This window comes from Solanum stenotomum, chromosome 2, assembly GCF_019186545.1.
Source record: "Solanum stenotomum isolate F172 chromosome 2, ASM1918654v1, whole genome shotgun sequence".
NCBI classification, from domain to species: Eukaryota; Viridiplantae; Streptophyta; class Magnoliopsida; order Solanales; family Solanaceae; genus Solanum; species Solanum stenotomum.
Window position 1 is genome coordinate 2,026,545 of NC_064283.1, and position 17,091 is coordinate 2,043,635.

The following is a 17,091-nucleotide window of genomic DNA, read 5'->3' on the forward strand; positions in this document are numbered from 1 at the left end:
CTCAAATACTTTTTAATCTCGTGATCTTAAACATGTTATTTTAGAAAGTTAAAATTTAAAAATTACCAAAAATAAATAAATATTCTTTTTAAAATGAAAGAGAATAAATATTTGGGTATGACGTGCTTCCAACTTGTGCTTCATGAATTAATACTATTTTCTTTTTGAAAAAGTAACTTAAGAACGTATCATATTAAACGTAAAAATATATAGAATAACTGAAATTAACGTGTGTATTGTTATTTTCTGAATAATTGAAATAACCGTGGATATTGGTTAATGAAAATTAACGTGATTATATTGATAGTCGCCACATCTAGCATAATAATATCATTTTGAGTTTGATATGTAAATAAAAAATATATTTATATAAAATATAGATAAATATTATAAGATTGTGACGAGTCAAAGTAGCCACACATTAGCTAGTTAGGCAAAGGAGTGATTTGATATAATATTTGACTTTAATTTTAACTAATATTTAGACATTTAAGAAAACTTTATTGATCCATCTCTAATATTCTATAGAACTAGTATCCCCACATTACTAGGCAGGTCCCTACGTACTTGTAATATATGCATGAATTTCGAAATTAAAAGTTTTTAATTTGAACTCCACATTTTACGGTATGTTTTGTGTGGAGGAAATGCGATTTTTTTAAAAAAATAAAAAATAAGTGAGATTTTTAATTAATATTTAGTGTTCGATAAAAAAGCAAAAAAATAATATTATTCCTTCAATATTTATATGTAATTTAACGAAATGCTATAAGATGAATGTGGAGATGAAGAAAATATTATTATCAGGGGGCCAACAAGTGGCTAAAACAATTACAGGTTGTTTGGTAGTTGATTAGAATTATGCAGTTATAGTAATGTAGGAATTAGTTATGAGTGAATCTATATATTATTTCACCTTCTATCTCGCATAAAATAATACATAAATTCTCTCATAATTTATGCATTGGTTTTTTGAAATATCAACCAAACATTCTATAAATTATACGAAAATTAATACATAGATAAATAGCTTGTTTCTTATCCAGCTATCAAACGACCCCTTAGAACTCTGGTTGCATCAATGGTTGGAAGCTCATTTTGGAAATGAAATTATGGATGATTTATTTAGTGTGCATATTGATTCTAAATCCAACAAATCAAATGAAATATGATAAAATTTTAAACATTAATTCATAAAATTCAAAATCTAAATCATCATTTTATAATGTAACTTAGGTAAGCAATAAGCTAGTGGATGAATTAGTTGGCTAAATAGGGATATTTTGAATAACAAAAAAATCTGTCGTATCTAAGAGCACTTAAAAATCCCTTAAGTGGAAACATCCATTTACACATTTCATAATTACTTCTCCACTAAATTAAAAAAATGAACGACTCAATTTTATTTTCAAAAATTTTGGGAACTTTAATTTCTCTACAAATAGAAGTAATTAACTAAGGGATCAACAATAATCTTTTGGTAATTAGGACTTAATAATTCTATAGGAGTAAAAAATGTTTTCTTGGTTTTGGTACATATTTCCCTGTTTGGGATTATTATTATTACAAATCTTATGGCATAATAATACTGGAAAAACTCCGGCGAAGAAGATTCCGGCAGGCAACCGGGGAATACCGGTCATCGGAGAAACCATCCAGTTCATGGCTGCCATCAATAGCAACAAAGGCTTCTATGATTTTATCAAAATTCGACGACTTGAGTAAGACTAAAGATCCTTTTTTAAGTTTGAATTTGTTCATTTGAAATTTTATGATTATATGTCATATATGTTGAAAATAGGATAACATAATGTGCGTGTGTGTGGTATTATAAAAGTTTAATATTTGTATTTTGTTCTAGCAATAATGGATTTGTTTCCAGTATCAATCAATTAAGTATGTCTCAATTTCAAATTAGTTCACCAAATTGAACCCTCAATTAGTTGGCGTGTCTTTTTTTTTGAAAAAAACTACGTAATTAGACATATTTCACTATCATATATTATTATTATCTATACTTTCATAATACCATGTATCTTACCACTAATTAAGAGTTTCCTACTATATATTGAGGAAGATACACTTAGATACATGTATTTTTGCTACCAGATACACTAAAATAGGGAGAGAAGTGAGCGAGTTCGTTATGTATCCCAGATACATGTGAATCACACTAGATACATATATTTACATGTATATGGTATGATTCGTATATATCTGAGATAGCAGATACATAGGAGAGTGGTGAGTGAGATTGGAGAGAAGCGAGAGAGGCAAGCGGGATTTGTTATGTATCCCAGATAAATGTGAATCCGCTTTGATACTGTGTATCTAGAACAAATTAGACCTAATTTTGACAACTAGATCCCAAGATACATGTCTCTAAACGTATCTGGCTGCACCAAAATCTGGTAAGATACATAATCTTGCAAACTAGAGTATATATAAGTAATTAGCTAGCTCCCAAATTAGTGGGATTTATGTAAGTTCCCTCTTTTTTGTGTGTTGTCGATAGTATTAGTATTAGGAGTGAAACTAAAAAGATAAAAATATTGTTTTTTTTTGTGTGTGACTTTCATCGTGTCAAAATGACAAAATTTTAACATTTTGGTGGAATTGGATGGAATGCTTTGTTTATAGGTATGGGAATTGCTTCAAAACGAATATATTTGGACAAACACATGTATTTATATCGAGCACGGAAGCAGCAAAGAAAATACTAAGTAACGAAGGAGGGAATTTCACTAAGAGATACATAAAGTCAATCGCGAAGCTCGTAGGAGATCAAAGCCTTCTTTGTGCTTCACATCAGCAGCATAAAATTATTCGAAGCCATCTTAGTAGTTTGTTCTCAACAACATCTCTTTCAACAATGGTGGGACAATTTGATGAATTGACAGTTAATAATCTTAGCAACTGGCACAAAAAATCCAGCATTATTATTCTCCATGAAGCTTTAAAGGTTGGTGTCCCTATAGGTCTATTCAATTTTCATTTTAGCCTCACTTTTTTTCAAATTTTATTTAGACTCAACTTGGGCCTAATAAGCCCAAAAAATTGATGGTGCTCCCTACCAACCCCCCCCCCCCCCCCCCCCCCCCCCCCCCCCCCCCCCCCCCACTCCACACACACACACACAAAAAAAAAGGGAAAGAAAATGGCTATTGTGTTTTGTAATTGGTCCAAGTGCAAAAATATCCGATTCTGAGATGACTATTTAAGTCATACCCGTAGTGCATAGAAATATATAAATCAATCAATTTTAAAACAATTTCAGATATATAGTGTGTGAAGTTTAACATATGACTAAACTTCAGTCATTTTCGCATTGTTTTAGTCATATGTATCTGAATTATGTCATTTTTGTCAAAATTTGTTCTAAAATAGATAGATATGCAAATTTTTTTTGTTTTTTTAAAAGAATGAATACATGTTAATTAGTGATGTCATTCGCCATCTGTACAAAATTAAATGGCTTGGTCATGACCCGTCTATTAATTTGACCCAATTTTTGACTCGTTTGAGTTTAATCCGACCTATCTATTTGCGAGCTATGTATTTACCATACTTATATAGCATCAATTGGTACAAAGAAGTACCCTATAAGTGACTAACATATAGCAATAGCAATTACTTTAAATATTTGTATAATTTGATCGGTTCAAAGAATCCACTTCAACGAGTCGTATTTTCATGAGCTATTTTTTTCGTACTTGTAGATTACCCTCGAAGCAATTTGCAAAATGTTAATGAGTTTGGAAGACAAAAAGGAACTAGAAATGTTGCATAAGGATATTGGGTTGACTTATGAAGCAATGTTGTCATTTCCATTAAGACTACCATGGACCAGATTCTACAAAGGCCTACAGGTAAGATTGGCCCATTTATCAAAGCCCATTAAAATTCATAAACAGGCCCATCTAAAGCCCATTGACATTAATTGCAGGCCAGAAAAAGAATTATGAATTTGCTGGACAAGATAATAGAAGCAAGAAGAAAGTCCAAAGAAAAATATGATGATTTTCTTGATTATCTTTTGATTAAGGATGATCAAACCATAGAATTAACAAATGAGCAGATTAAAGATAATATATTAACTATGATTATTGCAGGTTTGTTCTTAATTTAATCTACAATTGAGGTCCTTTCTGTTACTAATTGAAGCCCAAATTGGATTCAATTGGAATATAATTATATAATTCCATTTCTTTTATGGCAGGTCAAGACACCACAGCTAGTGCAATTACATGGATGGTTAAATATTTGGATGATAATCCAAAAGCCCTTAAGAACCTTAGGGTAACGAGAAATATTTTCTCCGTCTCAATTTATGTGATATCTTTCAAATTTCAAGATTTAAACGAATCTTTTTTCCATTTACCGTAGTACTCTTTTTATCTGTCTTTTAAATATTGAATTGTCATTTATTATGACTTATAATACTTTTTACATAGTTTCATAATATATAAATTTTGTTTAAATATATATCCAGTAGTAGCATGTAGGAGCTATAATCAAACCTCTCTATAATAATGTCGTTTGTTTGGATTTTTGTTTCAGTGAATGTTATTATAGAGAACATATAATACATATTGAAAAATCGATTTCAAAGGAAAACTTGTCCCACTAGAGTAAATTGTTATATAGAGGATGGTTGTTATAGAAAAGTTTGACTGTAATATCTTGGACTTGCTAGATTTTCATAAAAGATCCTATGATTTTCTTTTATTATTATTTTTAAAAGTAATTCACAGGCAAAGTTCTAATTATAGAAAGTTGGCTGGAATAGGCTGAACAACAAGCTCTCCAACAGAAGGTTTCTTGTAAAGCATACCTCACATATGAAGATCTGAATTGTATGCCGTATGCATCTAAGGTACATTATTTTATTTAGATATTTTACTTTTTTTATTTATGCTTTTCTTCAATTTAGATTTTAGACTCTTTTTCTTATTTTCTTATTAGGAACACCCCCCTCCCCCACCACCACCACCACCAAAGAAAAAGGAAGAATTATGTTCGAGACTTAATTTAATATAGTATCAGAGTCAGGTTTTTTGGCGCCCTTGGACTGGGGGAGGTGTGTGTGTGAGAGAAAATATGCTTCTTGTCCTTGAATATTACGCGCTCTGTACCAGATAGTGGAACCCTGAACATAAATTATACATTGATTATATATGGTTATACATATATGTATATTATTCACCCACCTACTCTAACAGGTTGTAAAGGAATCACTTCGAATGGCTTCAATGGTGCCCTGGTTTCCAAGAATGGCACTTCAAGATTGTGAAATTGAAGGTTTAATTTGACTTCTTTACAAGTAACTATGAGTAATATATTGAATACAAAATATTAATACTTATAATCCTCTAATTTCTATGTGAATTTTAGGATTTACGATCAAAAAAGGTTGGAACATTAACGTGGATGCTAAATCAATACATTTTGATCCAATGATATTCCATGATCCACATAAATTCATTCCTTCAAGATTTGATGTGAGTTTCTCAACAAACACATAACATATGTATCTATCTATATAAATTGTTATAAGTTAATCATAGTGAAATAATTAAATACATAATCGATATAGTATTTCGAAAAGATTTAATGATTAATCATAAGTAAATTACTATGTCTAAATGTAACATCAGGTGCGAGTAAATTTTTTTATATTGAAATTGTGATGATCTCATGTTGTTAAAAATGTTCAGGATGATTCAAAACCATACAGTTTCTTAGCATTTGGAATGGGAGGAAGAACATGCCTTGGACTGCATTTGGCTAGAGCCATGATGCTTGTTTTTGTCTATCGTTTGACCACATCCTATAGGTTCGTTGAAAGTATTAGATTCAGATGAAAGCATTGAAAACTGTACGAATGAAACTTAGGTCTAATTTTACTTTTTTAATGTATTTTTGTATCAGATGGAAAGTATTGGATTCAGATGAAAGTATTGAAAAATGGACACTATTCTCGAGATTAAAAAGTGGTTGTCCCATACATGTTACGAGTATAGAAGAGGAGAGGGACTCCCCAAATGCATCAAAAACATGAAGCCAAAATATTCACAGTATTGCAATTATTTAGGTATAAATTATTTACCAGTATTTCATCATATGGAGAGATCTAGATTTGTTTTTATTTGATGTTTATTTAGATGAATTATATAGCTGTTATATTTCTTATAAATTTTTAAGTTAAAAACATTTTTACCCCAAGCTTAGTAATTATTCTATCCTATGCTTCTATATTTCGATTTTTTTTCTTGTTTATTAGAGGAATATTAAGCCTTATAATGCGTAAAATATTGAACTTGAAATGAGCTATGTCCTATTGTACTAGTGGGCAAGTTCACTTGTTAATCAACTGTTTCCCAATTCCAAGTTCCAACTCAAATCTGTGACATCAAAGCTACAAGGAAAGCTGCTGGCATCCATGGATTTTTGTATTTGGCTTCCTCTAACCTTAACATCATATGGCAATTGGCATCATACTATAAAATGTAGACTAATATATATTCTCTTCATATCAAAATATGTGTTATCTTAACAAAACCACGTTTATTGTCTTTTGAAAATTGAACACTATTAAGAAGATGGAGTATAAAGTTATAAATGGAAAAACATACTAATTTTGTCTTGAATTTCTAAGGTAACGCGTATTTTGGAATAACTTTTTTTGCTGAAGTGACAGCTATTTTAGGACGGAGGGAATATTATACAAAAAGATTTAATGTAATGATGCAAGCTAAACCTATAATTGGTTCAACAAATTCTATCCATGCAAGCAACTATATATATGTAAGGGGTTTTGGAATCATTTCAACCTATATTTAGAAGCACCCCCATATATATAGATGATCAGTTGAGATCATAATTTATTTGGGGTTTAGAAAATCTTAATTACTGTACTAATCAATTACTTAAAAGATTGAGCTACATTTAGCCTTTGCTAAATGGAGGAGTAGATAGCCTTTTATTTACTGAGATTAGAGTTTGTCAATCACATGTCTAACACATAGAAATCTTAAATATATTTAGTTTTCAGTCATCTAGTTAAAAGAATTTTCATATGTGCATAAAGCATCCCAGTAAGGACTGCAACTCAAGGGCCAACGGTGTGATTTAGACAGTTTGTCTTAATGCAAATATTAGTGTCTGCTTATACACCTATTATAGAGTGATATACGTTGAATATACACTACATATTTATAAAACAAAAACTAGAGGTTAGTACTCTTATTTTTTTGTTATGGCTTTAATTTGTTAGGGTGCTGTGTAATATTTTTTTTAAAAATCTTTGAACTTAGTCATTCAAATAACTATAATTATAGCCTTGTGTTTGTTAAAATTTGTGTCAAGTCATTACGTAATTTTGGTTTGATATTGTTTGGAAAGGCTCACATACTCTCATTCATATTGAACTTCTTTTTTTCAGTGACATTCTATCACAAAATCCATTGACAACTAGTACCACACAGACTAATTAAATTGGCATAATACATAAATATGTCCTTTAATTTGGCCTCATTTTACATTTATGCCCTTCAACTTTGGGTGTGCACAAGTAGACACTTAAACTTGAACAAATTGGCACACACATCCTGCGCGGCATCCTACATGGCAATTTGCATCATACGTGTTTTATGCCACGTAGGACTCATGTGTCTACTTATTCAGTTTTATACAAGTTTGAGTGTCTATTTGTGCAGAACCAAAGTTGAAGGGCATAAATATAAAATGAGGTGAAGTTAAAGGGTACATTTATGTATAATGCCAATTAAATTTATCGTTTAATTCATAATAATGTATATTGTGGTTGTTTCCATAGTTTTAGTTTTATCCTCCTTGTACATGCATGATTCGCAACATCAAGGTTTAAGCTAAATCGAGCAAATTCAGTTCACGATATTATAATCTACTAATGTCCAAATTCTAGCAAAAGTGCAATTTGAAAAAGCCCAAGTCACAACTCACAAGTAAAACTATGTAGAACAAGAATGACCAGAAATTAAGGACTCATTTGCAAATAATGAGCCTCAAGTACTGATGTTCTGAAGATGACAAATGACCTGTTCTTGTTTAGCCATGTCCTCACACAGACAAAATAATATATTTTTTTCTATCATTTTTAGGATATATAAATAAATATATTGCTATATATAGTGCATTCATGCACAGACAACAACTTGTTTACAGATAAGCCCTCATCTAAAGGCAATTGGACAAACGACACTACAATTTATTTTGACTAATTTAATAAATTTTAGTAATAAGTAGTATTCTCTTTTGCGCGCACAATATTTTCGTACAACATAACGTAATCGACCTAACTTATTTGAGAGTGAGACATAGTTATTATTGTATAACATAGGGATCTAATATTTTTCGTTAGACGGTTAAAGAATGTTTACTCCATTAATTGTAATTGTATTCATCATTGGTGTTGTTTGATTTAAAATTAATTTGGGACCTACTAACTCATTGACAGATCGAGCCAATGTCCCTTTAAAACCACCAACATACCAGAATGGAATTAAACCATATAATTGCTTCAATCATTACATGCTATAATTGAGCAATCCAGAAATCAACATATCCAATATAACCATATGGTCCATTTTATATTCATTTTGATAATAAATTTGATCTTTTTTTTTATTTATTGGTGTAAGAAAATTATCTTCTTTCAAGTGTGTGTTGTTTTAAAGTTAAAATTGTCTCTTTAAGGTATACTATGCTCAATATGATCTAAAGATTCATAAATGAATGTAGTTGCATCTGGAATTTAAATTTTAGATCCTTAATTTATCATATATTATTGTATGTTATTTTAAATGATAATCAACTAATATGTAACAGTTTTTTTTAGTAAAATCAGATGTCTAAATTTTTTTGGAATGCATTTGGAGAATATAAATGACTAGCCTAATTTCTAACTTTTTCACATTTATAAATCATGAAATTGAATTCGAATTTATATCCATAATAATTGAGTTAGGTTTTCATATATGGGAATCATTTTTACTTTTTATTTGATGGAACCACCATCACTTAATTCCTTCCTTTGATGCTAAGTAATTAATATGATATAACTAGTTTATGTCCCTTTCACATACTCTCATATATGTATGTGTGGCAATTTTTCAACCAAGGACTTTGTACAATATGGTACATGAAGTGCCTCTAATAATAAAAGGAATATATTCCACTTATTAAAAAATAGAAGCATCTTTTTATTTTTCTCAGCAATTAGGTTGTTCGTCAATTTAAGTGGTTCTTTTAATTAGGTTTAAAACGTTGTGAGGAGCTAATCCTAATACTTTTCACTCTTTCAACTTTAAATTATATGCATCTGGTTTAATTTGTTGTAAAAAAAATTATTGCTTTTTTTATATTTAAAAAATATTTGATTTTTAAATTTTTATTTTTTGAGAGGATTTATAGATATATAAATAAAAGATGTATTTAAATTATTAATTTCAAAGTTCTTATTTTTTTTATATAAATTCCAACATAATTCAATGTCATATAATATAAATTAGGACTAAAGGATTAATGTTTGATTGTTTCCTCAAGAATGTTGTTAACTATTATTTTCGCGTAGAGTTATGATTTTTGATCTCACAATAGTCTAATTTAAATCATCATATTTATTTGTACAATATAATTTTTTATTTTGAACATCATCGATATAAAATTTAAATAAATATATTTATTGTATCATTAGAGAGGGAACATGAGTTATAAACGTTTTAGGGTTTTAAACAATCAAGAGATATGGTCTTAATCAATTAAAGAATCACATAATTAAACACGAACACTGATTAATTGATTAATTAATCTCTCAAAGAACGAAATTGAACGGAAAAAAAAAAAAACTAAAGCATCGTCTTCAAACACACTGCATTAAATTATACGTTCAAGCTAATTAAACAAAGTAATTAATTTCATAATTGAAAATTGAAAAGTACCAAGACTAAGCAGGTGGAAACAAAAGTGGGGACGGTATTTTATTTCTAATTATGAACTTTTGTTGCAATTTAGGTAGCAACATATACTAAACTTCCCATTATATTATAGTCATGATGTTGACTAACCTCCTAAAATTAGCACTTTTCATTTTTTATATAAACTTTGTTTTTTCATCTTAATGTCTAGCACATGTCTCGAATCTCGACAAAATCTAAATTAGCTAACGTATATTGCATGGCTCATTTTGAAAACACGCTCCCAATATTATTTTTAAAAAATTCCCGAGGTTTAAACATAAAACATCTTATATAGGTTAGGGGGATCCTCAACCATCCTTTAGTTGAGCCGAGCTAGGGTCTTTTGGAAATATCTGATCTCCAACTCCATGAAATAGGGATCAATTCTGTGAATACTCTATTCTCTCAAATTCACCTATGAAATTTCACCGAGGGTATTATTATTAGATTTTAAAGTCTAAACCAACACATACCATAACCCATGATAATTTTATCCATTTTTTTCTTCAATATTGACACTTTAGATTAGATACTTTTTTGTGTGTGTAACATTAGATTAGATACGCTATAATCTAATGTCTTCTTATTTTATTTTTGTTTATATAAGATACACTTTCTTTTCATAAAAATATTGAAAGAAGCAACAACAAAAATAAAAAAAAAATGATGTAATCAAAAATTGTGTTAGATTTGTTTTATGGGCCAGACATTAAAAACGACGATTGTAGCCAGCTAGCAGTTTAGTGAAATGAAATAACAAACCAAAAAAAAGGGAAATATTTATTTTATGTTAATAGACAGTGACATTTCCAAAATATTATCCTTAATTAATTAAATGTTCATATAGTGTACATTATTTTATAGAGTGCTAATTTTCTTTATTGACCCTTTCAAAGTGTCGGCTGTTTTTTTCTTCTTTTTTCTTTTGGCCTACATAAATAATATTATTATTTTTAAATAATCTAATCTGTAAATAAGAAATGATTAATATAACATATGCCGAGGCAAAGCCAGGATTAAGAGTTTGAAGGTTCTAAAAGAGAGGGTGATTTGGATTAACGGGGGTTCGAACCCAAAATTCTAGCATTTCACAGTCACTTAACCGTGTTCACAAGTTAATACATATATATTTATTTAATTTTCTAATAAAAATACAGAATCTACGAACCACGAACCCCCATCTAGCTCCACCTCTGAACATATCCAATTATTTATTTTCTAAATACATTCAATTTAATTTTATGAAATTTGTTTTAGGGGTTGTGAATCAAATTGAGTAAGCCCAAATATAGAGCCTCAGACTCTTTTTTGCCCCCATGACTTAGGTCATTAAGGTGTCGTTTGTTTGTCGGGATCGAAATATTAAGCACTATAATAAATTTGAGATTATATTTATCCATCGTTAGGTTCAGTGGCAGAGCCAAAATTTTCAATAAGGGGGTTCAAAATCTGTAGAAATAGACACATAAAGTAGTCGAAGGGGGTTCGACATCTACTATATATACATAAAAAAATATTTTAACCATGTATAATTAATATAATTTTCCGTCGAAGAGGGTTCGGATGAACCCCTCAGTACAAGGTGGCTCCTCCCCTGGATATAATAGCTAAAACTGATATAAATTTAATATCGAAATCTTAAAATAATCTATTTCATATATAAAAAGTGAGATTACGACTAAAATTATAATCTTAAAAATTTAATTATGAAATAACCTTGTTTTGAACCAGATGAGTTACAACATGATAATACTTTTTTCTTAATTACGTATAAGAATTAACATTTTTTTTCCTAAGAATTATATTCAAAAGGAGGAGCGATACCTTATCCCTTGAATAAAATGTAAGAAAATTTGTGGAATAAATTGTATATATGAGCAAAGAAAGCTGTATATATACAGTTCATGATGGACAAAAATCTTTAAAATTTATTGAAACAAAAATGATGAGTGTTAGCTAGCTAGCAACAATAATTATTTGAATGGAAAACAAATCAAAATAAGTCGCACGCATATTAAGATCAATAAAAACAAAAATCTACTAATCCACTAGAAAAAAAAGAGAGAAAACAAGAAAGATAATTAAAGCAGTGGATAAAGTCAACAACTTTGATAATAATCACATGATCATTATATTATAAAGTATATATGAAACATTTTGAAGTTTTGTGTTAAACAATTATGACCCTTAATCGTTTGGCGTAAAAGATAATATCAAATAGTAATGGGATTAAACTATAGTATCATTTAATTTATTGTTTAGTTGAGAAGTTCAGAATAATTTATCTCGGAATTAATAATTAGTTTCGGGACAAGTTATTTCTCTCCTTGGATGGTATAGTAATCCCGAAATAACTTATCCCTGAATAAAATAGGTAAATGACAAAAATGCCTCTTTCAATCCTTTTGTTACATAACTTTTTACATCCATGAAGAGAATTTTTGTAAATAAATAAATTGTTCTTAAAATTTATTATTTTGAATACAACAAACCAACCACTCAATAAAAAAAAATTCATCATAACTTATCTCATCATAACTAATTCCATTATAATTTATCCTATCATAATTAATTCCATCATAACTTGAATTCAAATCGAAATAATATTTGAGGAAATGTACGGACAAAATTTGTTTTCCCATGTTACATGTCCCCTTAGATAATTTAATTTTCATAATTATTGATCGAGACATTATAGATAACAACGTATTATGTTTTTTTTTTTTAATTTAGAGTGGCTGTGTTTACTACTAATTAAAATAGTATAAACAAAATGTCATGAAAAATATTCCTTTTTTTGTTTTTACTTCTCTCTAATCACAAGTCTACCTTAGTCGAGAGTAGTCTAGAAACAATTTATTTATCTTCATAATATTAAGCAAGGTTTATGTATTCTTTATTCATATCCTATTTGTGAGACTACGGTGGATATCTACAATCTCACCGCGTGAAAACTTTTGGGAGAATTGATTTGTAGGCTACTTACTATTGTTTTTTTAGTTTTATGTCATTTTTACGACAGATATTAAAATGTCATTTTCTTCTATTCATTTTATAAATTGCCAAGAATTCTTATTTCCTTAAAAAAAAAAAAATTAAAAGAAAGAAAGAAAGAAAATATATTAATACTAATAAGAATTAATTAGCTTCCTTTCTTTCTTCCTAAAAAGAAGAGGAAAACTAAAAATAAGAACCAAGATGCTTTTTTTTTCTTAAATATTTATTTATGTTGCAAAGCTTCCAACAAGAGTGGATAAGAGTAAGCCGCTGTATTGTGGTTAGGCCCCAATATTTGCAATAATACAAATTAAATAAACCTGCAACTTTTTTTTTAATTATTTTTTTCCACTAGCAAACTATAATTCTTTCTTTGCTTTGCTTATTCTAATTATTAATTCAGTGCACCAAAAAAGAACAATAATTAATAGTAATAAACCAAAATTGTAGTATAGTTTTTAGTGAGGAAATTAGGAAGAAAGTACAAAGCACGAGCTTCTACATTTTAAAAATAATACTAATATTTTATGACTTTAGAAAATAAATACAGAATAGCCTTAGGTTTTTTAAAATATCTTCATGATGTGAACTATAAACTATTGATTGTGACCATTAAATACATCGTATACCTCCTAGATTTTCCGCATTATAAATTTATTTATTTGTTAATTAAACATGGGAGAAAATAAAATAGAACTTTGGTGGCACTTAAATATATTTCAAAAAAATCTAACTTAAATTCTAAGAATATTTTAAACTTATTACGAAATCTTATCTTCTTCAAATGACGTAAATTTAACTTATTTCGAATAAATATATAATTAAGTGATGAAATAACTAAAAAAAAAATATTGGAAAAATTGTGAATATTTACGAGCAAAAGGATTCAAAGTGCATAATTCAGTTAAATTATACCTGCTTAATCAAATATCACAATAATCAATACAAAATCCTACGAATAACTGAGGGACTACAATTATAATTAATTAATTAATCTATCAATATCTTGAATAAAATTTATTCCGTCAATCAAATATAACATAAATTTTACTTCAAGCTTAATCTTGAGATATTTCATTTTATCTCATCAAGTAATTATTATCTCAGACTTATGATCATAATAATTTAATGCGCGTACCAAACGATTCTTAAAATCTAATTAGATAGGGCAAAGACACGTTAGGGTGCTTGATCTTAAAAGTCATTTCATGAGGCAAAAATGTCAACAAGAAAATAAATTTTCCACTAATGTTACCTCCTATGGCTATATGGCTAATGTAATTATGATGATCCTGAGTTTCTTACAGAGACAATGTCACTAATTGTTCAAATTATTAGTAACAAAATAATCTAAAGTAGAGAAAAAGCTATACTTTTTCCAATAGGAGATTACTTGCTTTTTGAAGGCTATAATTACTTCTTACTTTGGAGGTTGGAATAATGTTATGGTGGGTTGTTGAAAGCCACTGATTTAGGTATATTGTGATTAATTTCCACTCACTTTTGCATTAAAACCCTAATTTGATACTATAATCCATCATTACAAATTGTCGCTAAGGGCCTGTTTGGAAGGTCACCCCGTTAATTGGATTTGGTGTAATTGATGTAATTACACTGTCTTGTCCTGTTTGGAAGGACAGGTAATTACTTGGTCAGCAAGTAATTGGTGTAATTGACAGGAGGTAATTACACTCTACAATTCACAGGCAGAGGTTGTGAAGTGTAATTGGCAGGAGGTAATTACACTCTACAATTCACAGGCAGAGGTTGTGAATTGTTGGTAATTACATAGTGTAATTACCACCTGATTAACTTTTTATTTCTTTTTTTTATTTCTATTTTTATTTTTTGTTTTAATTTTTTTTTACTTCTATTCTTTTAAGTTCTTTTTTTATTTTTATTATTCTAAAAATTTGTAAAAGTTTATTTTATATTTTATATTATTGTATTTCATTTTCTTCTTGTTCTCAACCTTACTTTACATGATTCTATTTCTTTATGCCATGCTTATTTTCTCATTAGCATAATTTTATTAGTATTCTAATTTTTAAATTAAAATAGAATTTATTGTTAAGTAAGGTTATAGACTTACGTTTTCTTTATTAAGAAAAAATAAAAATAAATCATATTTATTGCTATGTTGAAATTTATTATAAGAGTATTATGTTAAATTTTTTGTTTTGAATTTATAACTTATGTTATATTTTCAGTTTCATTTGTTTTAGTAATATTGAATTTACATTGCACGTCATTTTTTAAATAGACTTGATAGATTATATTTTTGTCAAACATTTAATAATTTATGACATTTTATTTATATATTATTCTTTTTATCAAATATGCATTTTACGATATTCGTAAAAATTTCATACTTTTAGTTGTTACGATCAATTTAATTGAAAAATATTAATTTGAAAAAATATAAATCAATTATTTTTTCATAATAGTAGTTACAGAAAATATGTTTATTAATTAATATATTTTCAAACAAGAATATATATCTTAAATATTTAATTTAATGTCATTTATAAAGTTTCTTATTTGTCTAGTATAAATTTTAAATAATTAATTTTTATTTTTAAAATTTATTATAATTGCAATTGTGCATCCAAACAGAACATGTGCAATTACACTGTGACATTCAAATATGACATGTGTATTGTAATTACACTGTGACAACCAAACTGGTCAGTGTAATTACTAGACAGTGTAATTACTTGGTTGGTAATTACTACCCTAATAATTACACCAATTTCAATTAACAAGTGGCTTTCCAAACAGACAAAAGTAAAAGTGTAACAAGTGAGGAAACATGTGATTAAGATTTTTTTATCTCCTTTTTCCTTGGAATAATAAGCATCCAATCTTGTCATATTTGATTGACATACAAAGAAATATGTTTTACTTTGCTAACATGAGAGGCAGATTAAACTTTAACTGATTTTTTTTATTTGGCATCATTACTCTTAAGATTTAGATTAAAATGATAATCTCTTTTTATATATTGAGTTGCGAGTCATTTAGAAACAACCACTTTATCAGTATTTATATGTGAGTTTATATTCGCTATGTTGTTATTGTTATATTTTGATTACGTGATATATATGAAGGATTAAAATGATCACCTTTTTTTTCATACATTCAATACTATTTTGATTATAAAGAACTAAGATGATCGTGTTTTTTATACATTAAAAACCATTTTAAGTATATGATATATATGAAGGATTAAAATAGTCCGCCCCCTACAATAAGAACCATTTAGATAATTTTCTCCGGCATAATACTAAAGAGAATTTCTAACCATTCTAAGCAATTCACAAAAAATTAAAAATCATAGTTTGAAAACACTTGACCTCCTAATATATATATATACTTTTCTCATTAAATTAAGTTATAATACATCACAAAACAGCTTAAATGAACATTCCATGAATCTATCTCAAGATTCAAGACTCACATAATGCACCGGCAAAGGAAATACATGCAAAATTTCCTCAACTTAGCACAAGGTATAACAAAATAATTAATCATAATTTCTTTCTAAAAAAAAGTATAATATGTAATGACTTGGCAATGGTAAAGTACAAATATTTAGCTTTAACTCAATCAGTCAACCATAAAAACTAGCTCATAAACAAAAATTTTGCGACTATTCATCTCTTTATAATCCAAAAATGAAACTCTTGATAACAAAATGTAAACTAGAAATGTTCACATCTTTCCTTTTCTCTTCCTCTAAAATCTTCTCCTCCCACTCAAGTAGAAGTTCAAATTAAAATTAAATGAGCACAATTCTTTCCAACAAAGAGCATTAATGAATAAATGAAATTTATTAAAAGAGGACCAAATTTATTTAAAACACATTTCTTCAAAAATAACCAAAAGTGGCCCCAATGTTTGTTGAGTTGTCTTCATCCACCGCTACAACAACAATATACTCAGTGTGATCCACAAGTAATATCTGAGAGAGTAGAATGCAAAAAGACCTTATTCCTAATTTGTAGCTAGAAAGATATTTCTGATAGACGTTCCGCGATAAAACTGTGAAACAAATATCATAATGAGAAACTAAAAACTTTGCGATCAAATGCTC

General features: G+C 28.3%; 1 protein-coding gene across 1 annotated transcript; it reads left to right on the forward strand.

Annotated features, from left to right (window-relative positions):
* Window positions 1-1,440: 1,440 nt before the first annotated feature.
* On the forward strand, window positions 1,441-6,164 carry LOC125855043 (abscisic acid 8'-hydroxylase 4). Its single transcript, XM_049534686.1, has 10 exons — window positions 1,441-1,721; window positions 2,641-2,962; window positions 3,720-3,869; window positions 3,947-4,112; window positions 4,220-4,299; window positions 4,790-4,876; window positions 5,223-5,301; window positions 5,395-5,501; window positions 5,718-5,836; window positions 5,932-6,164. The coding sequence occupies exons 1-10, from the start codon at window positions 1,516-1,518 to the stop codon at window positions 6,059-6,061; spliced, it is 1,446 nt and encodes a 481-aa protein (XP_049390643.1). The 5' UTR covers window positions 1,441-1,515; the 3' UTR covers window positions 6,062-6,164.
* The last annotated feature ends 10,927 nt before the right edge of the window (window positions 6,165-17,091 follow it).

Bases quoted from the DNA above. Each gene is read 5' to 3' on its own strand.
- LOC125855043 (XM_049534686.1), top strand. From the start codon at position 1,516: ATGTTTTCTTGGTTTTGGTACATATTTCCCTGTTTGGGATTATTATTA. The intron at 1,722-2,640 runs GTAAGACTAAAG...CTTTGTTTATAG, and splicing joins ATCAAAATTCGACGACTTGA to GTATGGGAATTGCTTCAAAA. The intron at 4,877-5,222 runs GTACATTATTTT...CTACTCTAACAG, and splicing joins GTATGCCGTATGCATCTAAG to GTTGTAAAGGAATCACTTCG.